Source organism: Phyllostomus discolor, chromosome 3 (assembly GCF_004126475.2).
Source record: "Phyllostomus discolor isolate MPI-MPIP mPhyDis1 chromosome 3, mPhyDis1.pri.v3, whole genome shotgun sequence".
In the NCBI taxonomy this organism is placed as follows: domain Eukaryota; kingdom Metazoa; phylum Chordata; class Mammalia; order Chiroptera; family Phyllostomidae; genus Phyllostomus; species Phyllostomus discolor.
The window spans coordinates 78,242,255-78,263,675 of NC_040905.2; the positions used below are offsets into that span (position 1 = coordinate 78,242,255).

The window sequence follows — 21,421 nt, forward strand, 5'->3', positions numbered from 1 at the left end:
TTGAGAATATAGTATATAATACATACAGCATATGAAATGTGTTGACTGTTTATGTTATCATTAAAGCTTCTGGTCAACAGTAGGCTATTAGTAGTTAAGTTTTGGGGGATTCAAAAGTTATATGCAGATTTTTTTACTATTCAGGGGTCAGTGCCCCTAACCTCTCTGTAGTTCGAGGGTCAGCTGTACTTGTTTTTTCAGCTTTTCTTTGTCTTTTAGGACATTGACATTTTTGAAGTATACATGCCATTTATTTTATATGATGTTTCTCCATTTTTATTTTTTTGTTGTTTCTTTATGATCAAATTTAGGTTATGTTATTTGGGTAGAAAGCTGTGTAAGTAATATTGTGGTCTTTGCAGGATATCACACCTAGAGTCATGTGATAGCCATTTGCCACTTTTTGGTGGTCTTAATTTTGATCTCTTGGTAAAGATGATGTTTCTTTTCTCCCTTGCATAATTACTTTTTTTCTTTTATAACTAAAAAATGGTTGTGGGTAGATACTTGTGACTCTTCATTCCAAATCAAACTTTCACCTCTTAGGTTTAGGATCCATTGCTGATTCTTACTTGAATCAATATCTTGTAACTTTTGATTTTGATATAATTTCAAACTTAGAGAAAAGTTGCAATAATAGCATAAGGAACTTCCATATACTCTTTACTCCAATTCAGTGTTTTATACTTTACATTTTTAATCTGTAAAATGGGGATATAATAAGAGTAGCTTTCTCAAGTAGTATTGATTATGTCTCCTGGTTTCACTGAAAAGAGTTTGTTTTTCTTATTGTTCTTTGTGTCTGTAAAGTATTCTTTTATAACTCTAGTTATTCTTCCTATATTTTTTCTTCATTTAAGTTACTTGAATATCAATTATTTTCTGTAAACTATTTTGTGGGTGTGCATATGTATATATGACTACATATGAGCTTGGCAATGTTATTTATTTTTTAAATGAATCTTTCATGTGGTCTTGAGAAAATTATTTTTTAAAACACAAAATTCAGTAGAAAGGCTATGGGATTAAAGAAAGCCAATCCACAAACTCATTTCAGTCATGACTCTTTAAAATTACCTTTCCTTGTGAGTGTTCTTTGATTCATTTTATTTCAACTCAATCCGTACATAAAATGCCTACTCTATTTAAAAGATACTATAGAAAAAATTAGGTGATCAAATGCCTTATATTTATAATGCTTTGCAGTTTCCAGAACGCTTTGAATATACATTTTTACTTGATATTGTCAGTTACTCAGAAAAGTAGATCCGATAGGTTTATTTCCATTTCATATGAGGAAATTGAGGGCTTAGATGTTTGTAACTTAACCAGGGTTGCATAGCTAGTGAACTATAGCTTAAGCATGAACCAAAGCACAAGCTTCAAGTTCTTAATTCTCCCACACCACCTCTACGCAGTGACTAAGCATACATTAATGTATGCAAAGGACTGACCACAGTGGGAGTATGCTTATATTCACTTAAAGCAGTATTTATCTTAAGTGCTTACAAGATAGGAATAGAATCAGTTAAATGAGATCAAAACAGTGCCTTATAGGTTCATATGAATTCCTAGAGGAATTCATATATGCTATATATATAATAATATATATGCTTGTATATATGCTTATATATATGAGAGTGGTTATATCATGTTTTTTTCCTGTCTTCCTGTAGGGTTTATTTTATGTGACTTGAAAATAGTGGTGGGCTGGTATTAGAGACTGTGCTTACTGTAATCAGTGTTAAAGATCAGTACACTAAAAATCATTACTTAACATGCACTGTTGAATTGATTTTTTACTTGTGGTATTATAGGTTATGTTTCTGCAATACCTTCCCCCATCTCACCCTGAACTTCTAAAAGGTTCAGTGCCAGAGAGAACAGAACTGTATCTTTATTTTCTCATCACATCCTCTCTCGAATAGATAATACTTCCATTGCTCTCGTTCCAATTTGGCACTGCTGTGATTCTGACTGTTGAACAGGCTTTCAAGTTAGCAATTAGTATTCTGGTTAAGTAAAAATTGTTGTGAGGTTGCCATTCTTACCAACGCAACTAAGGTAGTTTTACTAAATCAATTATTAGGGTCATGTTGTCAGAAGCACATGACAATTGCGTTTCGTAATACTTCCTTAATTATTGATACATGAGGTTTTCTAGAAATTAAATCTAAAATTTTGTATTCATAGTTCTGAGGTTGGTGAAACCAATAATCTATCAAATCCAATAAAGCCACATTCATGCTGCTTTAGTTTGTCTTTACTATTTTTGTCTTAGGTGATTAAAATTTGCCGTTCTGTTAATTAATAAATTCAAAGGAAATCTTCTAATTAGTTCTGTCATAACTGGGAACCATAGTAACTTAGAGTACTTTAGGAAGCACTATGGTCTATCAGATACCACCTGCTCACTAGAAGATAGCAATTCTTTTGCCTGGCTCTTTTCCAGTCTCACTAACTGTGTCTAAATGTGTGAACCTCTTACCATCTGGGTACTTCACTTTCCCTCTAAATTAAAAAACCCCTCTGATCTGTGTTCTACCTAGTGCAAGGAGTTTTCAAAGATAATGGAAGGTTATTGAAGTGATTATGATCAATATATACTATTTACTAGTTAAAATAGACAGCTATTTAAAAATCATTGGCTTTAAAACATACTATTTTAAAATAGTAATGTACTATTTAAAAACCATTGACTCTCTTAGTGTATTTTATTGCTTAATCTTAGAACTTTTATTTTTAGAACAGATTGTATTTAAAGACCAGTTTTACTGTTGAATTTGACAAGCATGGCATGAAGCCAATATATGAGCCTAAAGGAAGACTTTGAGGAGTATGCAGGTTAAAGGAGCTCTGGAAGTGACTCACCATGAAGTCCAGGCTATCCATATTCATTCCTGCTGAGTGGAGATTCACTTAAAGTTGTTTGTTTTCTTCCTTCTGTATCATCTCATTCTAATCTGCACTTGTCTTTTGTAGCTAGAGATGGTCGGGTGGCAGCTTAACCTTCAGATGGCTCATTCTGCTCAAGCAAAACTGAAATCTCCTCAAGCTGTGTTACAGCTAGGAGTGAGCAATGAGGATTCAAAGGTAAGACATGGCAACCCATTGAAAGGATGTATTTTTTTTCACCAAGTTTTATACTTTATTGTTAGAAAGGTCTTTTTTCTCTGTATAGAAAATTTAAACACAATTCAATTAAAATTAAACAAGGCTTAACAAATGGACCGATCTTTATTTGTGACAGATTTTGATGTCACATTTACGTATCACTTTGTTATTTATTTGAAGAAATAGCTTATCTTGTAAGGTGCCTTTCTTGCAAAACCATTTCATAATGTCCTCTTTTAAATTCTGCAATGGAAAAAATTGGTAGTAGCTATATAAAATTATGATTTTAATGTCTTATCTATTTGTGGATATTCCTGAGTATTTTGTGGTTTAGGCTGAATACACATGGTAGAGGGAATGTTGTTGTTGTTCAGCCAGTACTAGTGTGTTAAGGTGACCTGAGTTGTATTTGTGCTTTTGTGGGATGTGTATGCACGTTTAAATTCCACCTCCTGCAAAATAGAATTTGGATTAATTTTGTACTGCAGAGTGATTTCTTCTTTAGTGTTAGTTTCAGAAAACTTGAATGTGTTATCAAAGGTTAAAGAGTTTTATGGAATACTTTTTCTAACTGTAGTATGCAGAGAAATGCATATTTCATATATCAGTGAGAGCTATTTTTATATTTTTAAATTTCAATTACCTTTTTAAAAGACAAAAGGGAGAGTGACTTTTTCTCTAAACAAATGAGACTTTCATTTTAAGACATAGAGTAGAGGTGAGAATGAGGTAGAAAGTTATAAGGAAGGAGAGATTTCTGTGGCTGGATGTGATCAGAGAATAATGGAAGAAATGCTATTATTTATAACATTTGAAGGATATTGAAGTTTAGAAATACTGACTGTTTTGTTATACTTTTACTATTTGTTATATCATGCACATTTCTGTCTTCCTAAAGAACTGGGTCCAGTGCTTAGTCCAGGTCACGTGTTGAGAAAATTGTAGGCAGTTAAGTTGGGTCCTTTTTTAAAATAAAACAATTTATTAAATTTATTGAAGTGACATTGGTTAATAAAATTATATAGGTTTTTCAGGTGTACAATTCTGTAATACATCATCTGTATATTGTATTTTGTGTTTACCACCCAAAGTCAAGTCTTGTTCCTTTAACATTTATCTACTCTTTACCCTCTGCTACCTCCCTCCTCTTTTCTCTCTGGTAGTCACCATACTGACGTCTTTATCTGTGAGGTTTTTTTGTTATTGTTGCTTAATCCCTTCACTATCTTTTTTCACCCAGCTACCGAACACGCTTCCCCTCTACAGCTGTCAGCCTGTTCTCTGTATCTGTGGATCTATTTCTGTTTTGTCTGTTTATTTTGTTCATTTCATTAGATTCCCCATATGAGTGAAATCATATGGTACTTATCTTTCTCTGGCTATCTTATTTCACTTAGCATAATATTCTCCAGATCCATTTATGCTGTTGCAAAGGGTAAGATTTTCTTCTTTTTCACTGCCAAGTAATATTCCATTGTGTAAATGTACCACAGCTTTTTATCCACTCATCTATTGATGGGCACTTGGGCTGCTTCCAAATCTTGGCTATTTTAAATAATGCTTCAGTGAACATAGTAGTGCATATATTCTTTAGAATTAGTGTTTCGGGTTCTTTGGGTAAATTTCCAGAGAGTGAATTGTTGGGTCATAAGGCAGTTCCATTTTTAATTTTTTGAGGTAACTCCATACTGCTTTCCACCATGTCTGCACCAATCTGCATTCCCACCAACAGTCCATGAGGGTTCCTGTTTCTCCACATCCTTGCCAACTCCTGTTTGTTGATTTACTGATGATAGTAGCCATTCTGACAGATATGAGGTGATAATATCTCATTGTGGCTTAATTTGCCTTTCTTTCATGACTAGTGACATTGAGCATGTTTTCATATACCTGTTGGCCATCTGTATGTCCTCTTTGGAGAAGTGTCTTCAGGTCCTTTGCCTATATTTTAATTGGATCAGTCATTTTTTTGATGTTGAGTTGTATAAGTACTTTATAAATTTTGGATATTAACCCCTTATCAGATGAATCATTGGCGACTGTGCTCTCACATTCAGTGGGTTGTCTTTTCAGGTTGTTGATGCTTTCATTTGCTGTCAAAAATGTTTTAGTTTGATTTAGTCCCATTTGTTTATATTATCTTTTGTTTCTCTTGCCTGAAGAGATATATCAAAGAAAAATACATTGCTGTGAGAAACATCCAAGATTTCACTACGTTTTCTTCTAGGATTTTTGTGGTTTCAAGTCTAACATTTAACTCTTTAATGCATTTTGAGTTTTATCCTTATGTATATAGGAAAGTGGTCTAGTTTCTTTTTTTTTTCCATGTATCTGTCCAATATCACAGCAATACTTATTGAATAAACTGTTTACCCTGTTTTAGGTTTCTGTGTCCTTTGTGAGATATTGACTATAAAGGTGTGTGTTTATTTCTTGGTTCTTTATTCTCTTCCACTGTTCCACTGGTTCCTAGGTTTCCTTTCTGAGATCTATTGGTGTATATAGCGAATTTTTGAACCATAAGATGCACCTAGGCTTTAGAGGAGGAAGATAGGAAAAAAATTTTGAAGCAAAACATGTGGTAAAATATTTAGTAACATAAATAACATAGGCTGCTGCCCCCCGCCCCCTTGAGCCAGGTAAGCTACATTCAGACTATAAGATGCTCCCCTTTCCTCCCAAATTTGGGGGCAAAGTGCATCTTATAGTCCAAAAAATACGGTAAATGCAACTGATTTCAGGATACTTATTTTGTATCCTGCTACTTTACTGAGTTTATTTACCAATTCTAGTAGTTTTTTTGGTAGAATCTTTAGGGTTCTCCATATATATTATAGTGCCATCTGTAAACAATGATAGTTTTACTTCTTCCTTTTTAATTTGGGTACCTTTTATTTCTTCTTCTTGTCTGATTACTGTGGCCAGGACTTAGAGTACTATGTTGAATTAGAGAGGTGAAAATGGACATCCCTGTCTTCTTCCTGATCTTAAGGGAAATGCTTTTAGTTTTTGCTCATTGAGTATGATGTTTGCTGTGGGTTAGTCATATATAGTCTTTATTATGTTGAGTTATGTTCTTTTTGTTCCCATTTTGCTGAGAGTTTTTTATCATAAATGGGTGCTGGATTTTATCAATTGCTTTATCTGCATCTATTGTTTTGATCATGTAATTTTTATCCTTAATTTTGTTTATGTGGTATATCATGGTTATTAATTTCCAGATAGTGTACCAACTTTGCATCCTTAGACTAAATCCTACTTAATCATAGTGTATGATTTTTTTAAATGTATTGCTGGATCCAGTTTGCTAATTTTGGCATCTTTGTTGGTCAGGGATATTGGCCTATAATTTTCTTTGTGGTATCTTTCTCTGGTTTTGGAATTAGGATAATGGTTGGCCTCATATAATGAGCTTGGGAGTCTTCCCTCCAATTTAACTTCATGGAATAATTTGAGAAAGATAAATGTTAGTTTTTCTTTGAGTGTTTAGTAGAACTCCCCTCTGAAGCCCTCTTTGGTATGTTGGGTATTCTTTGATTACTGCTTCAAATTCATTAGTTGTAATTGGTCTATTCACCTTTTCTGATTATTCCTGATTCAGTTTTAGAAGATTGTATGTTTTTAGGAATTAATCCATTTTGTGCAAATTGTCCAATTTGCTACCATGTAGTTGACACAATATTTTCTTACAATCCCTTGCATTTCCATGAAATGCAAGAGAAGTTGTTACTTCTCTTTTATTTCTTATTTTATTTATTTGGGTCCTCTCCCTTTTTCTCTTGGTTAATCTGGTTAAAGGTTTGTTAATCTTGTTTAACTTTTCTAAGAACCAGATCTTGGTTTTTATTGGTTATTTGTATTTTTTTAGACTCTATTTTCTTTATTTCTGCTCTGTACTTTATTATTCTTTCCTTCTTTTTATTTTGGGCTTTCTTTGTTCATCTTCCTTTAAGGGTAAATTTAGATTTTTTATTTGAGATTTTCTTCTTTCTTGAGATAGGCCTGGGATGCTATGAATTTTCCTCTTAGGATTGCTTTCGCTGTGTCCCATAGGTTTGGGGTTGTTAAGTTCTCATTTTCATTTGTTTCAAGGTATCTTTTTCTTTCTTCCTTTGATCTCATTGTTAACCCATGCATTTTTTTTAGTAAAATGTTGTTTAGCCTCCATGTCCTTGTGTGTTTTTTAGTTTTATTTCTTGTGATTGATTTGTAGTTCATACCATTATAGTCAGAAGATGCTTGATATGATTTCAGTCTTCTTAAATTTATTGAGACTTATTTTGTGTCCTAACATCTGGTCTGTCCTAGAAAATGTTCCATGTGCACTTGAAAAGAATGTATATTCTGCTTTGGGAGTGAAATGCTCTGAAGATATCAATTAAATCCATCTGGTCAATTGTGTCATTTGAGACCACTTTATGTCCATCAAGATTTTCTTTATATATTTAGGTGCTCCTATGTTGGGTGCATACATGTTTACAAGGGTTATATCCTTTGTTGTATTGTTCCTTTTAACATTATGTAATGTCCTTTTATTACTTGTTATGATTTTTTTGAAGCCTAATTTGACTAAGTGTTGCTACTATGCCAGCCTTATTTCCTTTCTATTTGCATGAAATATCTTTTTCCATTTTTTTACTTTTAGTATGTGTGTATTCTTTGTTCTGAGGTGGGTCTCTTGTAGATATCATAATATATCTATGTCATGTTTTCTCATCCATTCAGCTACCCTATGTCTTCTTTTTATTTAATCCTCACCAGGGAATACATGTAATGATTTGAGAGAAAGAGGAAGGAAGAGAGAGAAAGAAACATTGATCTGAGAGAGAAGCATCAATCAGTTGCTTCCTGTACATGCCCATACAGAAGATCAAACCCACAACCTAGGTGTGTGTCCTGACCAGGGATTGAACCCAGAACCTTTAGTTTTACAGGATGGTGCTCCAACCAACTGAGCCACCTGAAAAAGGCTTCCCTGTGTCTTTTGATTGGAGCATTCAAGCCATTTACATTTAAAGTGATTATTGATACATATGTATTTACTGCCTTTTCATTCTTTGTAACTATGTTTCTTTGTTCTTTTTCTCCTTTTTTTCTTAAAGAAGACCCTTTAACATTTCTTGTAATACTGGTTTGGTGGTAATGAACTCTTGTAGCTTTTTTCTTTGTGTGGGAAGCTCTTATTTCTCCTTCAATTTTAAATGATATCTTTGCTAGTAAAGTAGTGTTGGTTGTAGTTATTTGGTTTTCATTACTTGAATATTTCATGCCAACCCCTTCTAGCCTGAAATGTATCTGTTGAGAAATAAGTTGACAGCCTAATGGGAACTACCTGGTAGGCAACTTACTGTCTTTCTGCTGCTGCTTTTAAGATTCTCTTTTTGTCCTTTACCTTAGCCATTTTAATTATTATGTGTCTTGATGTGGGTAATTTTGAGGTCATGCTGCTTGGAACTCTTTGTGCTTCCTAGACTTGTGTGGGTTTTTTCCCCCCACATAGTAGGGAGTGTTTCAGTCATCATTTCTGCCAGTAGGTTCTCAATCCCTTATTCTCTTTCTCTTCATTCTGGTAATTCTATGATGTGGATGTTCTTTTGCTTTGTGTTGTCCCAAAGGTTCCTTAAACTATCCTCATTTTTTAAAATTCTTTTTTCTTTTTGCTGCTTTTATTTGGTGTTTTCTGCTACATTGTCTTCCAAATTGTTGATTTGATCCCATACTTCATTGAACCTACTTTTTACTTCTTCTAGTATATTCTTCATTTCAGATACTGTGTTCTTCATTTTGACTGGTTCTTTTTTTATGGTTTCCATGTTGTTTTTATGCTTGCTCTTTCTTTGTTGAAGTTCTCAGTAAGTTCCTTGAGCTTCCTTATAGCAATTTTTTGAACTCTATTCCTGTTCAATCACTTGCCTCTATTTCATTTAACTCTTTTTCTGGAGATTCCTCCTGTCCTTTCATTTGGGGTATGTTTCTTTGTCTCCCCATTTGGGCTGCCTCTTTGTGTTTGTTTCTCTGTATTAAGATGATGTGTTATGAATTCCAGTCTTGGCAAAGTGGCCTTATATAGTAGGTGTCATGTGGGACTCAGTGATACCATCTGCTTGATCACCTGATCTGGGTGCTCCGGGAATATCCCTTGTGTGAGTTATGTTTGTCGTCCTGTTTTAATTGAGTCTTGATTGCTATTGGCACATTCATGTATGGGGTCACCCCTCAGACTTGCTGACTTCTTAGGATCTACTCCAACCTCAGTGTTCAAGCTGCTGTGCAGGTGCTGACCACATGAAGCAGAATTTGCCTCAGCAGTGTGTGATGCCTGCTGATATCTCTTTTTGGATATGCCACTTATGAAGCTAATTGGATTCTGCTTTGATATTGTCAGAATATGACAGTATGACCACTTAGTGTGTTGGGTTTAGGGCCTTTTTAGAGGGACTCTGGTGCAGGCTCATTTCTGACACTGCCTATGACTGGGCCTGGGCTACCTGTTTGAAGCTGCAGTGTGATCCACAGTTTGTGGCTGCCTCTGTTTTGTCTGGGTGTATATAGGAAGGATCAACCTGTGCATGAAGGCTGGCTTTTTCCAGCACCGGGCCTGGGGATAGGTCAGCAAAAGTCCTAAGGCACCCTGAGATCTGCCTCCACCTGTCTCAGCCTGCCTGCTGCCTAATAGAGTCAGACACCAAAAGAGCCTCTGGCAGTACTAGAATTGCATGAAGTAGGTTCTCAGTGAGTCACTAGGTAGGGGCAAGTGGTGTTCACCAGACTGACACAGGTTCAAACTTGACTTGGTGCCATTGCTGGGTCTGAGCCCACTCAGCAAATATCCCAGGGTATACCCTGTCTAGCTGCCACTCACTGTGTGCCCCTAGATGGTGTTGGTGTTGGTGGGTGCTCAGCGAGTCATCAGGGTGAGGCCAGCAGTGTTCGTAGGCCCAGATGGACCAATATTTGGCTACGTGAAGGGGGGCTCTGCCATGGTTGGGTGTGCGAGGGAAAAAATTGCCCCTGTGCTAGAGCCGTACAACTCAGTCCCTCGAAGATCTGTCAGGAATCCAAGGGTGAGGCTGTCACATGTCAGGAAGGTGTGGCTAGTGGATCTTCTGTGAAAAGTAAGTGCCAGTCAGGCTTTGGGGAAGGCAGGGAGAGTGGCCCCCACCCTGGAGCCACACAATTTAGTTTGTCCTAGATTTTGCCCAGATCTTGGGGGGCAGGACACCAGGAGTCAAGAGGGTGGAACCACCGGGAGGCTGGAATATGGGGCTAGAGTACCAGTCAGGTTCATGGGACAGAGGGGGAAATGGCCCTCACCCCAAAGCCATAGCACTCACTGATAGCTCCTGAGTCTGCCCACACCTCTATACTCCATCCCAGTTATCTACTCCTCGGCACAGGGAAAGTTCTGAAGGGTGGGGTGAGAGGGAGTTCAGAGGGTGGAGCTGTTGTGTTTCCTCAAGCTGATGCCATAAGGAGAGAGTGCTCCACCTAAGAAAGATGGCATCTGCAGTGTGGGAGATCATAGTGGTTGTTCTCTCAGCTCTCTTTCCAGAGCCACAAACCCCAGTCTCTCCTCAGAAGACTAAATTCCACTTTTCCCTCCCTCCACTGGAGCCCAGAATGAGTGATTGTGAACAAGATTTTGTGCTTGGCTCTTTCAAAGGGTGCCTGCTTTCCTAGTAGGCTTACATCTCTCTCTGACAGACTGAATCTCTGCTGAGTTTTACAGCTGGGTGTTATGTGGGGGCCTCTTCCCAACTCTGGTGCTCTGGGGTAAGGAGCCCAGCATGGGTTTGAGACCCTGTGGTCCTTAGGAGGAACCTTTGCAGCTGAGATATCCCCCTGGAATCTTAGCGACCACACAAGTAATTGGGGTCAGTCCTTGTTTATGTCTCTAACCTTCTTGCCAGTCTCGATGTACCACCTTTTATCTATAAAATCTTGGTTATAAGACCAAATCTTGGTTATTCAGCTAGTCTTCATTTGGTTATTCAGGTTGATTGTTCTATATTTTAGTGGGATTCTATTTGGTCCTTGGAGGATATAAGTATAACATTCACCTAGTTTGCCGCCATCTTGGACCTCAAATTGAGTTGAATTTTTTATAATATAATTTGTTAATATATTACACTGCTTCAGAAGTATTATTTTATTTCACATATTTTCACCATAAAATAATATGAACTTAGTGGTTAAGAGTCAAACTGACTGGAATGTTAAATAAGTTCTGCAATTTAATAGCAGCATACCATTGGGCGAGTTACTTAATCTTTATGAGTGTCTGTTTCTTCCTTTGTAAATGGGCATAATATTACCAGTTTCCCAGGTAATAAGTCATATTTTTATGAAGATTAAATACTCAGTGTATGTAAAGTGCTTAGTTCAATGCCTAAAATTATGGTAAATGCTCAATAAATGATGAGCTGGTACCATCTCCATCATCATCATCATAAATAAAACTTTATTGGGCTAATAAGTTAATAAATCTGTTTGTTTTAAACCAGAGCTGTCATTTGAAATTAATCTTTACTTTTTTTCTTTCCTTGCATTCTTCCTTTTTTTCATATTTTTCATATTTTTTCTTACTGGAAGTTGGGAGGCAAAGGATAGCCTGAAAGTCCTTTTTTTTTTCTCTCTCTCTCTCTTTCTCCTGTGATAGGGAAGGCACTCCTTTAGGGTTAGGATAATAGGGAACTCACTGGTGTATACTGGAACTGTTCCGTGGGGTGTGAAAACACACACACGTACATCCATACATGCATTCATTCTCCAAGTAGCTATATACCTTCACTGTTGAATTTCTCTTAACTACCATATGCTAAGTGTTAACTAGCTAAATGCAATTTACAGGTTGGAAGAATACTGTTTTGATCATATATTGGATATGCTTTAGGCATCATGACTTTGGCAATGCTTGACTTTGGGATGCTTAAATCCTCCCAGCAACTTTCATAACGTCTTCAAAATATGTCTATGTCTCTGTTATATTTTAGCCAGTAAGAATGAATAATGCTTCTAGTAAAAGAGTTATGTTTTTAATTCATATTACCCAGGAAATCTATACAGATGTGAGATCCAACTCATTTGAGTTATAGATTTGAGTATATATAGGTTTTATATTTTCTGTGTTGCTTTTTTGAAATTTTGAATGGACATTTGATCACCCTTATAACTGCAGAGAAAAAGAAGCATTTTCATTAATAGATCCTCAAGAAAAGAGCAGCAGCATTCAAATGCAAAGGATATTTTCATTCTGTGAGTAGATTTAAATAAACTTCTTTCTCTGTATTGCCTATGTCCCTTATAGCATTGTGTGGATTTGGTCCCTGTTTTTTCTATCTCCTAAACCATCTGCACATGATGGAATGCATGACCATTATCAACCTGGACAGAAACATGCCACCTCCAAGGGATGTGCTGTGCCCTAGCTGTAGCGGAACAGTTAACTACTGCACCTCTGTTCTCCTCAGTGACATGCTGCCTCGGACTTTTACTTTTTTGTTTGTTTCCGTTATTCCTATTTTTATGATCTGGTAGTCTGTTCTTTGTACTTTCATTATATCTGGTTCCTGGATGTTAATTATTATGGAACTCTTATTAAGGACCACACACTACTTTCCCCTAAACATTTGCTCTTTTCTGAAAATTAGAATGTGGGAAGCCTTGACAGGTTGTAATATTAGGTAAAAGTAATATGAGTATGGAGGATGTTTTAAAAAGCAACTTTGTTAAAGGAAGGGAGAGCTGTTATTAAAAGGAAGATTAAAAGTTAATCACTGGTTAGTTTATGATTCAAAGTACCATAAAGCACAAAGTTGTCATACTTATGAAATTGACACTTGTTTAAAACAGGAAGCATTAGGTAAATTTATTTTAAAGGTATATTTTACAGGATAGGTTTCTTGAAAATATACATATTTTAAAATTATTCTTAGAGTGTTATAGTCAGTGCAAATTTGTGAGAATATTTTGAAGGTATTTACTTTTGAGCTGTTGAACTGAAAACTTACTGTAATTCACTGGAAAGTGTGATTTCTAAGAATCTCTTCTAATATACTTCCAACATACACACGACAAGTGTAGCCTGCGGTGAAGCTTTAATTGCTATCACATTTGATAGCATTGTTGTGCTGGTTTTCTTTCTCTGATGACATTTCTGTCTCAAGGCTTTCCTGTTTTGCTACTAATTTTATCATGGAAACTGGGTGATTGTAGTTTTTCCTACAGTATTTGATATATATTCTAGTTGTTTTCAGTCAATTGTCTTAGTGTTTATCTGTTGCAGTTAGCAAAGTGAGATTATTTTCCTGTTCCACAGATATCTTACAAGGAGTTTTCTGGGGTTTTTGTTTTGTTTTGTTTTTATTTATTTCATTAGGGGGCAGTAGAGCTCTGCTTTCCTAACCTCTGGCAGCAGTATTATTTGAAATAACATTCAGAATAATTTGTGAAGTCAGTAGCTGTGGGAAATGCTAAGTGTTTACATTTCTAATCTGTATATAACAATAGAATTTGCTTCTTTCCATCAACAAAATTAATGCCTATTAATCAGATATGTACAGAACAAAAAAAATGAAATCATCGTGATTTCAGTGTTTAATTTGTATGTGACCATTTGCCAAGATGAAATTTATTAAAAGCCTTCTGCACTATTGACTTTTCTGTTACATTCTGTCACTTTTATTAATTTCTTTATGACAAAATAGACAAAAAATTCCTAAGATAGTTGAATGGCTGTGCTAGGTTATAGTGTAAGTAGTTCCAGGCTGATCATAGACAGTTGACATTTCTTTACTTATGGAAAATAACAGTATGTTTATATGTAACAAATGTTGGTAATTTTGTTTTTTAAATATATTTTATTGATTATGCTATTACAGTTGTCCCATTCCCCCCTTTTTTTGAATGACAGCAAAACTTCAACTTTGAAAATCCTAAAAATGCTAAAACATTTAAATTCTGCTATTAATCTTGTTTTACTGCATTTTCCCCCCAAAATTTGCTGTTTAGCACAATTATGTTTTGTTAATAAGTGATTCTAAATTCTTTTGTGCATTATTTAAGAAAGTCCTGTGTTTCACTGTTTTTTTCTTCAAGTGGGTAAAATCACCTTAACATGAGAATTTTCATTTATATTAATGTTTGTCTGGATTATGCTCAGCTTGCAAAAAGTACTTTATGGATGGGTAATTATGATTTCAAATGAAGTTAAGAATGTTAAGACTATGTTTTTTAGATAAATTCTTTATTTTTATTTTCAAAATTTTATGACATTCTATGTAGAGTGAGAAAAAGGGGTGGAAGGAAGCTTGTTTTAGTGCTTATTTTGTGCTAGCCATGGTATTACCTCCTTTAATATTGAAAACATGTTTGTCAGGTCTAAATACTTATTATTCTTTATAGATAGATGGAGAAATGGAAACACAAAGAGGTTATTTTCGTATGTTATATAGCTAATAAATGACAGAAAGAGGATTTGAAACTAGGCAATTTTATTTCAGAGTCCTATGCTATACTTATTGCTAGGGTACTGTATTATTTTGCTTATTTAATAATTTAGCACTTGATCCTGTAATATGTTTCAGAGTGTTAAAATTGTTAAAAAATGCAGTGTTTGTTTTATTGTTCTTCATAAAATTATGGTTATATGGATTCTATTTTTCTTTTTCTTTATTTGATTAAGTTGAAACAATTTTATACTTTAAGTCAATGAGAGACACTAATATACACTTTTTATAGTAAGTAAAGTTGTATGTTGTTATCTCAGTTCAGTAGAAGCTGTGTTTATTAATATACCACAGTGTAAGGGCTGTGTGGCATTATTGATGTTAATGTATTATGAACAAAGAAATAGGCTATATTATTAAAAAGAAAAAATATCCTTTGATCTACTTATGACAGATTTCTCAGTAAGAAAAAAATACATATGCTGTTCAGATCATGAATTCTTTCTTGCATTAGAAATTTAAGGTATTTAGTTTTCCTTGAAGGTAATGTTTCTAGTGCCTGATTTTGAAGGACCTTTAATTTTTCTGAGCTACTCTTAAGAACAGATGTGCATTTTACAAATGCTGTGTTGTTATTAACACAACCATTTAGTGAATATATTTTAGCATATTCTCTTAGTAATTTAAGTTTATTTTCCTGTATTATAATAGCTGTACATATTTATAATTGACATTTTTGAAAATAAGAAAAAATCCATTAAAACCGAATGTAATTCTGGTACCCACAGCACTGTTATGTTTTGCTTTATGATTTTCCAGTTCTTTCTTTCCTGTGAATCTATTAAGTGATTTTTTTAATAGTGATGTTTGTTTTTGGCATAGGAAAAAGAATTGAAATTTTTATTATAACTGTTCAATACTAGATGTGGTTATGAAGAGATAGCTTACTCATCAATCAGATTTTTTTCCTTTTTGATAAATAGCAATTACTCCTTTTTTACAATATGCTATCTTGTGATCTAAAGAGACATTTTCTATACAGTTTTGAGTTTTTTCCTAATTGATTTTGGTCAGAAATTTTATGAAACAAGCTTTGTCTCTAGCACTTCTGTGTTGAGATACTTTCATTTGTATCATTTGGGGTGGTTTTTTCAGGGTCAGAAAATTTTTAAGAAAGGTAGTGATTTTTCTTCTTAAATCAAATAATTAGTGAATATTGACTATCTTTTTTTAACTTAGTTTGTTATTTATTATCTGAGTTTATATGTTTATTATAGAAAACTTGAAATTATATAAATGTGGAAAGAAAACTCAGATTTACCACCAAGATGCAGCCAATCTGTTGTATCTTTTTTAGTGTTTATGCATATTTTCTTTTGAGAAACTGATCATGTGACTTCTTTGATTTTATATTCTGCTTTTTTCACTTAACTCTATAAGAGACCTTTTTCATATTACTTCAAACTGATCATGAATATATTTTTAATCATATATTTTATTGATTATACTATTATGGTTGTCCCATTTTACCCCCTTTATTCCCCTCTGCCCTGCACACACCCCCACCCACATCCCCCCCCCCCCCCCCCCCCGCTTTAGTTCATGTCCATGGGTAGTACATATAAGTTCTTTGGCTTCTACATTTCCTATACTATTATTAACCTCCGCTGTCTATTTTCTACCTACCATTTATGCTACTTATTCTCTGTACCTTTTCCCCCTCGCTTCCCCTCCCACTCCCCTGCTGATAACTCTCCATGTGATCTCCATTTCTGTGGTTCTGTTTCTGTTCTAGTTGTTTGCTTAGTTTGTTTTTGTTTTAGCTGTGGTTGTTAATAACTGTGAGTTTGTTGTCATTTTACTGTTCATATATATTTTATCTTTTTTTCTTAGATAAATCACTTTCACATTTTATATAATAAGGGCTTGGTGATGATGAACTCCTTTAACTTGACCTTATCTGAGAAGCACTTTCTCTGCCCTTCCATTCTAAATGAAAGCTGTGCTGGATAGAGCAATCTTGGATGTGGGTCCTTGCCTTTCATGACTTGAATACTTCTTTCTAGCCCCTTCTTGCCTGTAAGGTCTCTTTTGAGAAATCAGCTGACAGTCTGCTGGGAACTCCTTTGTAGGTAACTGTCTCCTTATCTCTTGCTGCTTCTAGGAGTCTCTCCTTCATTTTACCTTGGCTAATGTAATTATGATGTGCCTTGGTGTGTTCCTCCTTGGGTCCAACTTCTTTGGGGCTCTCTGAGCTTCCTGGACTTCCTGGAGGTCTCTTTCCTTTGCCAGATTGGGGAAGTTCTCCTTCATTATTTGTTCAAATAAGTTTTTGATTTCTTGCTCTTCCTCTTCTCCTTCTGGTACCCCTATGATTCGGATGTTGGAACCTTTAAAGATGTCCTGGAGGCTCCTAAGCTTCTCCTCATTTTTTTTTTTGAGTTCTTGTTTCTTCATTCTTTTCTGGTTGGATGTTTCTTTCTTCCTTCTGGTCCACACCATTGATTTGAGTTCCACTTTCCTTCCCATCACTGTTGGTTCCCTGTACATTTTCCTTCATTTCACTTAGCATAGCCTTCATTTTTTCATCTAATTTGCGACCAAATTCAGCTAATTCTGTGAGCATCCTGATCATTATTTTGAACTGTGCATCTGATAGGTTGGCTATCTCTTCATCGCTTAGTTGTATTATTTCTGGAGTTTTGATCTGTTTTTCCATTTGGGGCCAGTTTTGTTTTGTTTTTTTGTCTTGGCACACCTGAGTCACGAAAGGTTAAGTGCCTCAGGCAGGTTCTGCTGAAAGGACTGATGCGCCTGACTGACTGACTCAGAACGTGCAGGTAGAAATGCTAGAGTAACTCATCCTAGCGTAAAAAGTCTACCCGCATCCACACAGCTGCAGTTCCTTTAGAAGAAAGTACATTCTCAGTGGAAGGGATGGATCACAGCCCTTTTCTTTCCAAGTTTTCCGCCTGCCACATTCCTTCCCTCCTGATTATGAATATATTTTAAATGACTGCATCATATTTTGCCTTTGACATACAATAATTTTTAACCAATTCCTCTATTATTAATATTTTTAGTACTTTTATTATATCATAATAAACATCTTTGTATAAGTCATAGTAAACATTTATTGAATGATAGATGAATGAATGAATGAATGAATGAATGATGTGTGTAGGTTATTCCCCAAGAGTATAATTATTGGGTGAAAGGGTGTCAGGATTTAGGTTGATAAATGACTTTCCATAGTCATTTTGGGAACACACACAGAAATTCAGAGGTTATGTTCAAAGGACTTAAGATCCTCTGGAAAAGGTGTAACATTAACACTCAAAAATAGGTTCTTTAATAACTAGTTAATTAATTGGGATAATTTTAGGGGACCAGTTAGAAGCCCAAGTATTTTTGTAATATTATAGAGTGCTTCTTTTTATACTTTTTTATTCCATTAATGTATAAATTAAACAAGCTTTTGTTAAATGTACTCACTATATTACAGAACATGCAGAAGCAATCTGATCAAATATTCTAGCAGTTAGAAAAAGCAGAAACAGCACTTTCTTGTTAGATAATCACCCAGATACTTCGAAAACAAAGTCTGATTCTTTAGAATCAGATATATTTAAATATTCCTAAGACTGTGTGACTCTCTTTTTCCAATTCTTAATTTTGTTTTGTATTTTTTTCCATTGTGATTGTTTTTCAATGATAGTGCACTTCAAGGTGTTATGTTTTCTAAATAAGTGAAGTACAAAAATATCATTTCTCAATGTAGTGTATTTTTTTAGATTTGTGATATATATGACTTTCCAAAAAATTTTATTGTATTCAGGTATACTGAAATGCTGAAATCATATTGTATAGCTCCTTAATATCACAAAGTGCCCTGAATCCCCTTGCATGTGTGTGAGTATGTGTGTGTGTAGGTAAGTTTTTCTCCATATTTCGGCTATGTCATAGAAAAAGCCTGCATTGATACATGATAAGGTAATAAAATATTTTATACTTTATAAATATACTTTATAAGGTAATAAAAATATTGCTTTAGACACTAACTTCGATCAGTAAAAACAAAACATTAATACACAATTAGAATGAGATAGAATTTAACATTTGTGTGGAGAAAATGAAAAAAGAGTACAGAAGGAGAAAAATTCTTTAAAAAATACTCTAGAAAGTTTATGCATTTCAGAGTTTTAAAATAATCTTTTTGCTAAAATTATCCTAATTTTTTTTGTGAAATTCCAAAGTAGGGAAATAAATAATATCACCCTCTCCTGTCTTTTCTAGCTTCTGAACTTTGAAGTCCACAGAAAATTAGTAATTGTAGAACTTCTGAAGTAGAAAATATTTAGAAGTACCTTTAAATTTTATTTGCTGTATTTTTGTACATTAGAAATGATAATGTGAATGGTTTAAGTATTTTGAAACAAAAATGTTAATGAATTGGACATTTTAAAAAATAAAATGCTAATAAGTTCAATAAAGTAAGTAAGCAGTAACTTTTTAAATAGCTCGAATGCAATTCAAGAAATATTTTTTAATCATTAACTATGCATGAACTACTGGACAAGGTATTAATGATGTAGACAGGTTTTATTTTCCATCATGGCACTTATGTTCTACCAGCAAATACATATAGGGGTGGGCAAAAGTAGGTTTCCAGTTGTGAGCACACAGAAGAGTTTATGCTTAGACTTCCATTCAAGATGGTGGTATAGGTAAACACGATTTGTGTCCTCACACAACCACATCAAAATTACTAAACTATGGAATAACCATCATTCAGAACCATTAGAAATCGAGCTGGATGGAAGTCCTACAAGTGCGGAATTAAAGAAGAAACTATACTGTGACTGGTAAGAGGGGAGGAGATGTAGAATGGGCTGGTCCCACACCCACATGTGGCAGATAAAATTCGGGAGGAATACGTAAGGTGTGAAGAGTCCCAGCCCCACACCAGACCCTGTATCCCCCATAACCAGTGCCAGGAAGAGAAGACACCACAAATTCTGACTATAAAAACCAGAGAGCATTGAGGTCATGTAACACAGAAATAGCTGGACTTCCTGGCAGTTCCTCTTAAAGGGCCCACACACAGAGCTACTCCGGAGGGGAGAAAATATTTGTAAATCATATATCTGATAAGGGATTTGTATCTAGAATATGTAAAGAATCACAATTCAACAACAGAAAGACAACTCAAATACATAGTGGGCAGAGGACTTGGATAGACCTTTCCTTAAAGAAGATATACAAATGGCCAAGAAGCACATACAAATGATTACTCAAAAATGAAAAGCACATACTCAACATGATTAGTCATAAGGGAAATGCAAATCAAAACCACAATTAGCTATCACTTCACACTCAGTAGGATGGCTGTAATTTTTTTTAAAAGAAGGAAGATAAGAGTTGATGAGGATATGGAGAAATTACGACCATCATACATTGCTGGTGGGAATGTACAATGGTTTTGCCACTACTGTGGGAAATAGTTTGGTAGTTCCTTAGAATTTTTAAACATAGAATGATCTGATTTAGTAATTTCACGGTTAGATATATACCCAGAAGAATTGAAAATAAGGACTCATACAAGTATGTGTACCTTATAGCAGTACCTGTCACGATAGCCCAAAGGTTGAAAGAACTCAAATATCCATTAGTGGATGAGTGGATAAACAAATTGTGGCATAATACATTACAATAGAATATTACTGAGTCATAAAAAGGAATGAAGTGTATTGATGCATGGTATGATGTAGATGAATCTCAAAAGCATTTTGCTTAATAAAAGAAGCTGGGTACAGAAGTTCACATATTTTATGATTCCACTTATATAAATGACCAGATTACGTGAATCCATAGAAACAGCAAGCACGTTAGCAGTTGCCAGGGCCCTGGGGGTGTGGGTTGGTGGGAGGAGAATGAAGAGTGGCAGTTTAAATGTTATGAGTTTCTTTTTGGGATAATGAAAATGTTCCAGAATTAGTGGTGATAGTGGCACTAATTGGAGGCCACTGAATTGTATACTTTAAAATTATTAAAATAATAAATTTTAGAGAGTAAAGGAGGTCAAGAGAGAGAATGGGGAAGACCAGTCTTAGCAATATTTCAACCCTCTAAGTTTAGTGATGAGAACATTTAGGCCCAGTGTGAATAGTTTGTTAGCTAATTATGAGCACGGTCAGAGAGACCCTAATTTGACACAGTGGAGGGAACATTGGATATAAAGTGAGAATACTGATTTTAAGTTCTTAGACTGTGGACAAAAATCTGAATTTTCTGTGGAAAATTTCCCAATTTGAAAAAAAAAGTGGATAATAATACTTGCCTCATAGGATTATTGATAGAATTAAATGATATAATGTCTGTAACATGCTTACTCTAATGATTCTCACATAGTAGGCACTTAATGCTAATTGAATTTGAATGTGTAATGCTGTAATTAAACATTGTGTTAGGAACATAAATTGCTCAGGAAGATTGTTTTAGGAATATAGTGTATTAGAAGGTAGTTGAGTAGTGACTTAGTGGCTTATATAATAGTTTGCTCTTTAAAAAAATTATTCAGTGTTACAGTATTCTGTTTTGTAACCAGGCTATTAGAATTGAGATTGAATTGTCTTAGCCATAATTTTTTTAACAAATCATTGTTCCTTTTCTCTTAGTAGAAATGATTCTCAAATGAATATAGAGGAAGAATACCACATCCTTAATTACCAGTATTGTATCATAAGCTACTGGAACACCCCGTGGGGTTGTTTTTTTGCCCACAGTGACCTTTCAGAGAGTATGCGCTCTGACAGGACAAATCTGCAGGGGTAGTATGGCAATGTGCCAATTATAAATGT

At 34.8% G+C, this 21,421-nt stretch overlaps 1 protein-coding gene and 1 long non-coding RNA gene across 3 annotated transcripts in view; both read left to right on the forward strand.

The window, feature by feature from the left end:
* COMMD10 (COMM domain containing 10) overlaps positions 1-21,421 on the forward strand; it is a 157,218-nt gene that overhangs the window by 35,872 nt on the left and 99,925 nt on the right. For both annotated transcript variants that reach the window (XM_028523470.2, XM_028523474.2), the window contains exon 5: positions 2,983-3,093. In XM_028523470.2, the coding sequence (XP_028379271.1) occupies positions 2,983-3,093 (111 nt within the window). The remainder of the gene's footprint in view (positions 1-2,982; positions 3,094-21,421) is intronic.
* Positions 8,917-18,548, forward strand: LOC118499518. Its single transcript, XR_004902014.1, has 3 exons — positions 8,917-8,927; positions 12,140-12,145; positions 17,795-18,548. It is a non-coding gene; the product is annotated as an uncharacterized LOC118499518 (long non-coding RNA).